The 12,572-nt window shown below is 40.9% G+C and overlaps 1 protein-coding gene across 1 annotated transcript in view; it reads right to left on the reverse strand.

The window, feature by feature from the left end:
- Positions 1-12,572, reverse strand: part of ITGA2 (integrin subunit alpha 2) — a 90,865-nt gene that overhangs the window by 3,965 nt on the left and 74,328 nt on the right. Inside the window, exons 24-29 of the mRNA XM_068990354.1 lie at positions 11,583-11,685; positions 9,830-9,940; positions 8,795-8,899; positions 6,484-6,597; positions 3,401-3,490; positions 212-328 (exon numbers count right to left, since the gene is read on the reverse strand). Of these exons, the coding sequence (XP_068846455.1) occupies positions 212-328; positions 3,401-3,490; positions 6,484-6,597; positions 8,795-8,899; positions 9,830-9,940; positions 11,583-11,685 (640 nt within the window). The remainder of the gene's footprint in view (positions 1-211; positions 329-3,400; positions 3,491-6,483; positions 6,598-8,794; positions 8,900-9,829; positions 9,941-11,582; positions 11,686-12,572) is intronic.

The following is a 12,572-nucleotide window of genomic DNA, read 5'->3' on the forward strand; positions in this document are numbered from 1 at the left end:
CAGCACGAAAGGAAGGTTGGGGGAAAGGGATCAAGACCACTGGAGATAAAATCCTTACTGATGGTTTTCGAAAATATGAGTGAGAATTTGCAAGCAAACTTGCATGTCCTTTTTTCTTACAATATAAAATGTAGGGCTGCTCTGTGATAAGGAAATTGGAAGACAGAGGTCTTTAGGACCCTCATATTTTAAAATACGAAACAGTTCTTACCTTCCATAAAATTGCAACCAGAGCTAATAGCAAAAGGATTCCAGCGATTACACTTCCTACTATCACTCCAATTGGTACTTCAACTTTCTCATGGGGTTTCATTATCATAAGGGGAATCTGTAAGTGTACATACAAAACAATTGTGTTAATTTTAGCACTGGGAAAAAAGTGAGATGGCCTAGTCAAATCCTCTAATCTTAAAAGTGATGGTCCAGAAAGGGGATGTGATTTCCTCACGATCGCAATCCTCAGTTAAACATTGTGAAGTAGAATTGCTAGAGGAAATGCGCCTGCAAATACAGGCAAGGCACACAAGTCTTCCCCTTTTCTTCCTTTAATTGCATCAGTACTTAGCAGGTATGTCATCTCTGACGATCTCAGATGCTTTAATCATTTATGAAATGGGAACTTCAGTTTCTGACATCCACTCAAGTGAAAGCATTTGGAACCCAGTCTTGGGGAGGGGAGTCAACAAATTAACCACCCAAATCCCTTGTGATTAAACAACAATTTTGAATTGGGTTCCTAAAATGTTGATTTCACTTACTCTCACTCAAGATTACTTGATAATGAGTTGTTAACAAGTAGAAGTAATATCTCAAGACTCAAGCTGACATTTTCAGTGATAAATTGCCCTTGAGGCTACGCGTGATTCCTAATGTCCACTTTGTGGCAGTCTTTGTGACTTTAGGCTTCCCTGGTGGCTCAGCGGTAAAGAATCCACCTGCCAATCTCTGGGTTGGGAAGATCTGGAGAAGAAAATGGCAACCCACTTCAGTATTCTTGCCTGGAGAATCCCATGAACACAGAAGCCTGGTGGGCTCCAGTCCATGAAGCTGCGAAAAGTTGGACATGACTTAGCTACTAAACCACAGCATCAGCACGGCTGCTGTAAGTTCTAACAGTAATGTTCTTTTTTTTTTTTTTAATTGGAGTAAGAATCACAACCATTTCCTCCACAAAGAATATTCTTAAAAGAGTTACATTTTGGAACCAAAGGAGAGGAAAAAACCTAACTTACTTGAATTTAACACTGAATTACAATGAGAGATGAGCTGCTTTTCACCAAAGAATTTATGAGTTGGGCTAAATTTTAGTCTGGTTTTTTGGTGACTATAGTTCTAATTTGGATTTTGAAGAGCTAAAATAAAGCTTTGTAAATTTAGGAATAAAATAAGTTCATATAGTTCACTGTGTAGTGGCTGTCATATCCCTGCTGCTGCTGCCAAGTCGCTTCAGTCGTGTCCGACTCGGTGCGACCCCATAGACGGCAGCCCAGCAGGCTCCCCTGTCCCTGGGATTCTCCAGGCAAGAACACTGGAGTGGGTTGCCATTTCCTTCTCCAATGCATTAAAGTGAAAGTGAAGTCGCTCAGTCGTGTTGGACTCTTAGTGACCCCATGGACTGCAGCCTATCAGGCTCCTCCATCCACGGGATTTTCCAGGCAAGGGTACTACTTCTGTCTATTTTAGAACGTCCTAATCCAGGCTCCACGGATCTTTAGGGAACCATGAGGACAAGATTTTTGTATCAGATTTTTAAGCAGGCTTAGAATTCAAATCTAAGACTCATTGGTCTACCTATAGGAATAGGTCAGTTTATTCTTTGGATTCCAAAAACTATTTAAAAATTATTTAAAATAGTATTTGAATTAAAAAAAATATTTTTATAGACACAAGTAGTAGCTGGCCTCTATTATCAGTATTGAGCAGAGAAGACCATGAAAAGAAAAATCTCCCAAAAGGTCCATTGATGTTAATTTAAACTTTTCATTAACACATTTATTCAGTGCAGCTTTCTTAGAGATTTCAGCAGACGTCCAGGTATTGTCTGAATACTGCATTCTTCTGAAATGAGCTTTTAACATATGTATAGTATTTCCTCCCCCAACCCCGCAGGCTAAATTTCATAGCACTCTGATTCTGAATCCCACATTTCCTTTGGCTCCATTTCTGTCTTTCCACACTCCAGCCTCTGAAGATAGGGTGTGGGCCTTCCCTGACAGTCCTAAACCAGAAGCAGAAAAGCATGCTTCATTTTTGTTGGGACAGTAGTGGAAGGGCAGTGTTGTGAGCTGTACTCGCAGGCACGGAGAGGCCCGGGGTTCACAAGGCCATTGGCATTTTAGCCAAGTCTATAGGCTGCAGCAGTGGACAAAGCTGGCCTTGGGGGCAGAGTCTTGAACTGGCTTCCAGTTCCTAACAAAAGCATTGGGAGGAAAATGCCCAGGTCTCTGCCAGCAGATTCACTGAGCATGGAAATCCCGCTATATCTAAACAGCATATTCTAAGCAGAGTTCCAGTGCAAAGGAAGGTTGTCCCATGCCAGCTCTTGGAACAGTGAGCCTCTGTCTTCTGTGAGCATATGTTTCTTTGCCAAATCTTTTTTTTTTTTTTAATCAAGAGAAGCATTTACAGTTTTCTAGACGGAAGATCTAATGAATGGATGTGTCATACAGTGTCAGTTGTAAGGGGTACTACTTTAAAAAAAAAAAAAAGCCCTCTAATAAACACCTTATTTATTAAACATACTTCAGCACTTAAAAATACTCTGAAATACTATGTATGATTCAAATGAGCATGACTTAGACTTCATGGCCTAGGTTGTAGATTACTTAGTGTAAGCATGAGCAGCAAGGAGGAGCCGAGGTGCTGGTTGAGGCTGGAGCAGCGAGAAGGGGGTCACAGCCAGATGGAACCCCTTGCATCCTGCCTTCTGTGGTATCATCATGTCTGATCCAACTTTGCCAATGTGGGGACATGGGGTAGGACAAGTACACAGCTGGGCTTTTTTGAGTAGCAAACACCCTTGTCAAAAGCTCAACATGCCCCCTGCACACACCACTGGCAGAGGGGTGGGCAAACTGCCTGAGCCACTCCTCCAGCCCAACCCCTGGATACAGCCCTCTACCCTCACCCCATATAAGAAAAAACAGCTCCCCTCTCAGTGGGCGAGTAAGCAGGGGAATCTGTTAACTCATTCTTGCTCCCCACCTGCTAAAGCAGGGGCCCCAATAAATCCTTGCCTGAAAAAAGAAAAAAAACTCAACCTGATAAACATTAGACTTTTAGAGTTTCACTAAGATAGTTGTATATACAGGTAGGTGAGAAGAATGACTGTTCTATAAACTGTCAGAAATGGAAAGCCTGTGAGACTCCACAACCCACAGGGAGGGATATGAGCACTCACCGTGACCGTGTTTTCTTCGATCACGTATATCTGAGGGTTGTACGTGTTAATTTCTGCAGCTGCTGTCAACTGCACTGTCTGGAAAGTCGACTGGAACATAAAAATAAAGAGTATATTTTTATCCTAGCAGAAGTTAATGCATAAAACAACATGTCCATTATTTATTTCCTTGTGGAAAGTGACTGGAGCAAATGCCAACTCTGAAGACTCAAACATCTTTGTGTGCTTAAATCACTGATATGACAGGACCCCACATGGGAACTTAAGCCGTGTGGGTGGCTGGGCCCTGCAGTGGCAAATTAAACTGAGTCTTGGCGGGTGGGGTCTAGATATCAGCTTGTTAAAATGTCTCTCCAGACGACTCTTAACTTGAAAACGGGTGAAAAACAAAGGTTTAGAACTGAAGTTTTTAATTGGGAAAGATCATAGTTTAGGCTTTTAAAAACTTAAGTTTCTGACGTGAGAGAAAATTGAAAATTTTATGTTTGCCTAAGTCACAAAATGAAATAGAAAATCAGATTAAAAAAGAGAGTTTTTCCTCTGGATACACATGTATAAAATAATACTGTTTGAAGACCACAGACGTCAGTGGCAGACACCTTAAACCTTATGTCAGCGCTATATAACAGTGATAACTTCAGATTTCTTAAGTATCTGTACAGAAATATTGGATTTGGGGCAGGCATTTGGAAGGACATACATTTTATGGTGATGTTATTAGTAACCTCCACAAATGAAATAGTTTTGCATGTGCTCCTGAATGCACTTACAGAAAAAGCTATGCACTACCACTGTGTTATTTTCTCTGTAATCAAATATTGGGACTGATCTTATTTTGAGATGAAATATAATGCCTGGATTTGAGAACTGCCTTCCCATGCTCTGGCTACTAGGATTGAGTTTTTCTGGTTACTAGGGCACATGATTCAATATACTCCATGAGGTAATTTGCTAAACTATATCTGGGAGCCAGAAGAAGAGAATGCATATCCAAAAAGTGAGCAATTTATTTCTTTTCCACTGGCTCAGTCTCTGATTAGTCTTCTTAATTTTCTCAAGATGGAATACTGCAGCAGAAGTTAACCCTGATCACTGGTCCCTCAAACATGCATTATTTGGGGAACATTAAGAGTACTGACAATGGTTTAAATTAAAAAAGGAGTAACAGTTTAGTGAATGCTCACTTCATTGTCCCTGTAGAGTACTGGTGAAAGCATTTCCTTACAGCATCGATACATCTGCCCTCCCAGACTTCCCAAGTCTGGCCATTTGCACAGGTGCACAGTCCCCTGCACGGCTGACAAGTAGAGGTGAGCGTACCATGCATAACCAGGAGAGGGAAGTCACACTTGCTTGCATCCAGCCTTTTCCTTACAAAGAGCAGCCAACATGCCATTGATTTGGAGGTGTGAGCAATCACTTTGTGATGAAATTACTTTGGAATGTTGACTTACACTGCCCAGGAAAAGGGCAAAAAGTGGTATATTAATGAGCTCTAATACAGGAAATAGGACTCCTATTTCAGACTGGGTCTCCTAGGTGGTCTGAACATCCACTTGGCTGTTGAAATAGTTGAAAACCAGGTGGGAAGAAACATTTGACCTTTCATGAAGGAGGAAGATGTATAAGCCTTGATATACAGTAATTCCCATGAGTGTTTTTCAGCATAAATAATACACTGCTTCAAAATTTTGCTCCCAGAAATGAAACTGCTGCTTCAGAAAACCTTAGGAAGGTACTTTAAAAAGTCTTACAGTTAAAATGATGTAGCTTTAAACAAACGAGAAAAACCAAATGCATTTTACAGAGTTGGAGTGATTGCCTTTTGATTTGCAATGGTTTTCCTTCCAGCTGGCAAAGATTACTATGAAAACATTTGTTCCTCAAATCCAAGGAGCCAAGATCCAATGGGTAAAACCCAGCACCAATCTGTAGCAGCTGGGATGGTGGCATAACTGCCTGCTTTGCCTCTTACTGTATTTAGAAGCGTCCTGAAGGCTTGAAAGTAACTAACAAAAAAACCAACTAAAAGAAAGCAAACAAGCAGAAAACCCAACTCCTCACTCCTCCACTTCTCTAGCAAATTTTCCCCTGCCTTTCACAGCTCTTCTGTTATTTCTTTATCCAAGAATATTGCTTATATTCTTGTTCCAGGGACAAGTTTGGAGGGAGCTAATTCTCCAATGTTACATAAAACATTCAGCAGGGAATGGGGTCTGTTGGAGAGATCACGAAGTGGTTGGAATATAGGGAATAGGATACAGTTGAGGATAGCACCTTGAGGACTGATTTATTTATTTAAAAATCACCTAGAGCTACAAGGCCCCCTGGAGATTTTGCCTTAGAGCCAGTGTTAGTAAAATGAACAACTCGCTGCTTATGTAGTCAGATTTAAAGAGCTTGGTCTATCCTTCCAGTTTCCGAGCCAGATTGAAATTCTGGCTTCTGAAATCTCTACTGGAAGCAGATATCACTACTGCCAAGTCACACGTGCTGATGGAATAACACCCTGACATTGTTCTGGCACTTTCTTTGAACTTTTCATGAGATTGAAATGACTTTTAAAAAAAAATTGTAAGCACGTTGGAGGTTTCATGAGAGAAGGGGTAAGAACAGGAGACCAGAGTGTTTATCTGGCTCTAGGAAGACAGATCCTTAGGTCAGATTCACCCTCCAGGTGGTCTGAGATCAATCAGCAGCCACCTGGGGGAGCCAGGAATGACGCTGAGATGTGCATGCTTCAATTTGTGTGTGGCAGAGGAGACCAGAAGGTCAGAGAAGAGCCTGAGGAGGCAGATAGAGAAGGTGGCCCCTCACTCCAGGAATTCTGCTGTGGTAGGTGGGCCTGGGGTCTTAAGAAGCAGAGGCTTTGCAAGCACCTCAGGGGATTCAGAGGCACAGCCAGACTGGGCAAGCCTTGGAAAGGGATGGAAGCATATTACCTTCAAAGGTAAGATTGCTTTGGGCCACTGGGCATAGCTGACATTAGCCAGAATGCTAATTTTGTCAAGAGGTGTGAACTTACAATGAAGCTTTACATTTCCTTGCTATCCATAAACCCAATAAATAAAGTTGATACTTACTGCTGCAAAAGTCCCATTCCAAATCCTGGTGGACACATTAAGGAAGTATTCTCCTTTCACCTGAAGGTCTCTCAGCCAGCATGTGATGTTATTACATGAAGCGGTTCTACAGTTCTTTCAGGTTGGAGTCAATGATAAAAGAAGTTAGTATGAGCTTTAAGAAAAGAAATGCTAAAATTTTACGAAGACATACAACTTAGGGAAGGATCTAGGGAAACGGGCAGTCTTGTGAACTATGAGTAATTATTATATAACCCTTCTAGAGATTCTGGCACTTTGCCTCAGAATGTAAGAAGTACATGTCCTTTGCCCCGCCATTTCCCATCTGTATGGAGGGCCTCAGGAAATAATCATAAATGAGTGTAGAAAAATACAGCAAGCCTATTTATTGCACTACTATTGCTAAGAGGGGAAAAAATGAAATAATTCATGTTTATCAACAGTGTACTAGTTTATTACTGAATATATATACACAAAGGGCTTCCCTGGTGGCTCAGATGGTAAAGAAGCTGCCTGCAATGTGGGAGACCTGGGTTTGATCCCTGGGTCAGGAAGATCCCCTAGAAGAAGAAATGGCAACCCACTCCAGAATTCTTGCCTGGAGAATCCCAGTGGATAGAAGAGTCTGGTGTGCTACAGTCCACGGGGTCACAAAGAATCAGACAACTACTGAGTGACTAACACGTTCACTTTTTCGTGTATATACACAAAATTCAGTACAGTTAAGTTAGTAACCTCAGGATAAAGATGTCTTCCTTGAGTTTTAAAAAAGTCATCATTAAAAGAATCAGTGGTTACCAAGGAAGGGTTTGTAGGGAGAGAGGGATGAATAGGTGTCAAAGGAGTTTCCGGGCAGTGAACTATTCTGTATGCCATAATTGTGATCCATGTCATTATACATTTGTCCAGACACATAGACTATACATCAAGAGTAAACCTAACGTAAACCAGGGACTTTGGGTAATTATGATGTGTCAATAGGGGGGATTTGATAGTGTGGGAGGCTGTGGGTATGTGGTAGCAAGGGTATATGGGAAATTGCTGTAATTTAAACTCATTTTGCTGTGAACCTAAAATTACTGTAAAAATAAAGCCTGTTAAAAGATCTATGATATATGGGCCAATGAAAAAAAGGTCCATTTATGTAACATTATATGTAACATTATACATGTGCCTATTTGCAGCTTAGTGATTATAAAGAAGAATGTTCAGTAAGTGTTAAGTGGTCAGCTGTTAGATTTCTAAAGAACTTTAGTTTCTTTGCAGTTTTTTGTGTTCCGTTTGCTTTATATTGGAAGTTGCCATTTTTACAAAATCAAACATATTCACAAAAATATGGAAACTTCTAAGAGGTATCATATTTTGGCATACACTGAGGTGAGTTTCTCCTGGGCATTTTTACATATCTCTGTTCAGATTTAGACCACATTTACACTGTAATTACACTATAGTTACTTAAGAAACTGTTTCATTCTCCCAGCTTCCTGTTTTCCCATCCTTTATGAAATAAAACAATTGCAATGAATGGAAAACAGGAGCAATTCCATGTTGTTCATAGAGGAGAACTGACGTTGACCTTGTACGTGTGCGCTAAGTCACTTCAGTCATGTTTAACTCTGTGCGAATCTATGGACTGCAGCCCACCGGCTCCTCTGTCCATAGGATTCTCCAGGTAAGAATACTGGAGTGGGCTGTCATTTCCCTCTCCAGAGGATCTTCTCAACCTAGGGATCGAACCCATGTCTCCTGCTTGACAGGCAGATTGTTTACCACTGAGCCCCCTGGGAAGCCCTAGGTTGATCTTATTGTTTGCTAAATGTTTATGTATTTGAATACTTAATAATGTGCCAAGCACCATGCTAGACACTAGACAAGCCTCTTTCCCAAAGAAAGTGGAATATAGCTGTGCAGCAGGATATGATCAAATATGGAAAGCAGAGCAGGGTCATCAGAGAGTCAAATTTAACAGCTCAATAAAGACATCAGTGATTCTGTGGAGAAGGTGAGAGAGGCTTTACCTCGCATACATGCCCAGCTCCCGCCCAGCTCTTTGCAGTGTTTTCAACATGCCCGACACAAAACTAGTTTGACATGGGGTCCTTTTGATTTCATGAAATTATAATAATGGCATAAGCAATAATGCCAATAACCTGATTTGAGTGTATATTTTCTTGATTCACACAGACCATCAAAGGCAAAACGGGAAAGTTCTCCCACATGTGTGGTGGCAGGGAAAAAGAAGTGCCTCAATTTCCAGGTAAAACAAACAATGAATCACCCAAGGAAATTTCACCCATTAACCTGTCCTTACCAATTCTTTTATGTGCCGGAAATTTTCACTCTTGAAAGATACAGAAGAAGACGTCTGTCCTATTTTCAGTGGATTTATTTCAGCTTTGCAACTGATGTCACCAGCCTACAAAGAAGGACATCAAATTGGTCTTCAGAAGCAAGATGGTTTATGATGTTTTCAACTTGTTAGGAAATCCTGTTGTCCCATGTTGGGGCAGGGCAGAGCTCCCAGGATTCCCTTTATTGTGCTGACCTGGCTACACTTCTGGACATCACCACTGTAATTCTGATTCAAATCCTTCTGATGTGGCTGGATGGTGTGGCACCAGTTCTTAACAGTCCATATGTGATGAAAGAAATTTGCAATAACAACTGACTATGAGTGATTTCACTCGGGTTCTTTCCTGTGGAACAGTTTAGGCTTTTGCTTCCCTCTGGTCACCTGTGAACACCACAGAAGTACTGCTGCTGTAGCATCAGCTAAACGCTAATCACGGGGTTTGGCTAGAGTATGTCGGAACTACCTGGATGGCCCTCCAAAGGAAAACACCAGTGCTAGAGCCTTCGCCCTGGAGATTCTAGTATAATTGCCTGGGGTAGGCCTTGGAATGACACAGATTTGAAAAACGACCCAGGTGATTAAATGAGCACCCAGAGTGGACAACTACCAGACAAAAGCCCTGACTGAGAGCTTGAAACCAAGCTACTGACTGCAGCTATGTGGCCCAACTACTCTCCCACCATGGGTTCAACCTCTCACTTCCCAGCCAGCTAACTTCTCTATAAACAGAGCTCTGACAAAGTCAGATCTTCACCTGATCAGAACAAGGTGCTAATAACAATTTCTGCTATCTGTAAATCCCTAGACTCAGACATTTCTGATGATGATATCCTGCTTCTAATATGAAATTAACTGCTAGTTAACTGGCACCCAGAGTGCAGAGGGATTATCTTTTCAGTTCCTCGTCTATAAGATGGCAGGCAAGATCACCCCACCTTGGGGTGTTTCCACATGGGAGGTGTGCATTTCTATAGGCAGTCTGGCTGCCCTTACCTGATCTGTGTGCACCCCAGTCAGGTACATCAGCGGGTTCCTGCCTTTGGTGTGTTGAGGGATGTGGATGATCACAGATGCCATGCTTACTGGAACACTTCCTGTTGTTACCTGTGCAGTAAGGACACAGTCTTATTGCTGCTCCATCAGACACACATTGCAAGGAAAGTGATCAATAACCTCAGGGTTGATGACGGGCAACTATTAAGTATAGATTGAGTTCCTATGAAAGTGAGTCACTACTTTATGGACTCTTTGAGTCCTTGTGTTTCATCTCTCATTAAAATCTCAACACCTATGATTTGGACTGGTACATAATTTGTGACTTAGGAGATGGTTAGAAACACCTGCCATCTGTGGGTTTGGCCTGTCAGGGCATGAAGTCCCACTCTGCCCCTGATAACAGCGGGGCTTAGGCAAGATTCTTGACCCCTTCACGCTTCAGTTTTCTCATTTGCAAAATAAAGATAGTCAGCAACTCAGTAGTTATGCACAGGTATAGCCTCTGTTCTTACTGGTGGGAAGTCTGTCCTAATTGTTCAGGACTCGTGCCCTATTGGGGTTAGACATTTTAAAGAACACTCATAGGAATAATAATCCTACCAATCTAATAACTGATTTGGGAATTAAATGGGTTAACATATATAAAGTATTTCATACAAAGGCTGATACTTATTATATGTCTTTGAATATTATTTTTTTGTTACTACTAATTGACTAAATGTTTCATTAAAGAAGTAACTGCCAAATACCATGCACATTTTGTAAATTCCATAAATTTGGATCACAAATCAAGATTCCTTTAAGGACTTTTAAAGAATATAAATTATCACCAAATTATAGAGTTGTAGCCATTTGACAGATTAGTAGAATATGTACAAAAATAAAATGACAGGCTGTGGATGGATTCTTTCCTTTTTATTTAACAAAATTTATGTAATGTCATTATAAAATATTCTCTCACAAATTCATTTCTCTTTATATAACTGGAAACAAACTTTAATAATTACCAACTAATAGCCAATAGAAATTGATTTAAAAATATTTTGTATACTACTTAGCATGACTGTACAAAGTAAATATTTGTATACAAATAAATGGTGAGCTTCTCAAACAGAAGTGGTTTCCAAGCATAAATTGACATTATATTGCAGAGACTCTGTCCACAGTAGTAGCTTTATGTTAATACTCTGTTGATTAATATTCAACATTTGCTTTCAAAATACACCAATTATCCCTTACCCTGGATACAAAACTATGTATCAATACAAAGCCCAGCTGTTTACTTATCGATGGCCCATCTTTGTGGTTCTCAAAGAATGGCACCTGGCCCAGAAGCATCTGCACCCCTTGGGAACTTGTTAGTACTGCACATTGTTAGGTTCACCCCAGACCTTTTGCATCAGAACGACTGAGATGGAGCCCAGTGACATGTGTTTGACAAGACTCAGGTGATCCTAATGTGTGCTCAAATTTGAGAACCACTGGCATATTTCATATTTCACGGAGAAGGCAATGGCACCCCCCTCTAGTACTCTTGCCTAGAGAATCCCAGGGATGAGGGAGCCTGGTGGGCTGCCATCTATGGGGTTGCACAGAGTCGGACACGACTGAAGCGACTTAGCAGCAGCAGCAGCAGGCATATTTCAACTTTGTTTTACTTTCTTCTTCTCTTCCTGCCCTCACTCCTGCCCCCATTCCTGCCCCCGCCCCCTTTCTCCTGACTTCCCATTCTTGTAACAGGTATACCAACCTTAATGGAGAAGATGAATTTTGGACCAATATCTTCAAAACTGTGCAGGACAGAAGAAACATTCCCATCCAAGGAGACTTCATAAAAATTTATGTTGGTAGATCTGTTGGATGATATTTGTAAAGCTGAATATTTTAGTTATGCTATTGCTCTTGAAGTTTAATATTTCTTTTACTTATATATCTTCCAGCTTATATTACAAGTGAAAGAATTTACATTTAGGTACAAAACATTAAAGGAAAACAAATATCTGTTATGGACTTAAAGTTCAGTATACATTTCTAAGGCTAAAACAAGTTCCTTTCAAAACATACCCCTTCATGATCATTCTGCTAAGATTCTTTGTGTTACATCAGTTGTATATATAGATGCATATATCAGCTGTAAGTTTCTAAAATAAGTACAAATGTATTACTTTAGAATTTGGAGTGAAACTCTTTGCAAGATTGCTATTATATTGACTGCTGTGTTAATACAGTGGACACCTGGGTCTTATTGATTGGACTAACAGACTAATAAGGCAGAGGATTTTCCACTTGGTATGATGGCTGAAATATCATACAGTAATAAGATATCAGGCATTAGCTCCTGCACTACTGATCACTGGATGCCTGTGAAATAGGGTGTACATTTTATTATTCCCTCAGTATTCTTGCCTGGCAAATCCCATGGACAGAGGAGCCTGGCAGGCTACAGTCCATGGGGTTGCAAACAGTCGGACACAACTTAATGACTAAACAATGACAACAATCCTTAGTTTCAAGCCAACTCTGAAGCTTTGGTCTGAATCGGGGTAAGTCCATCTGTCTCCACCACTGACCACAGAAACCACTTCTAAGATGGCTAAGTAAGGAGTTTTGTTAATAGATTAGACCTAGAGGTAATGGCCTAACTGAATGTCTTCGCTTGGGGCTGCTGAGTAGGGTTTGCAAGTGAAAAAATGACCAGGCCTGAGGGAACCCGCATAGGACCACCCAGACTGAAATGTAA

This window comes from Capricornis sumatraensis, chromosome 18, assembly GCF_032405125.1.
Source record: "Capricornis sumatraensis isolate serow.1 chromosome 18, serow.2, whole genome shotgun sequence".
Classification (NCBI taxonomy): domain Eukaryota; kingdom Metazoa; phylum Chordata; class Mammalia; order Artiodactyla; family Bovidae; genus Capricornis; species Capricornis sumatraensis.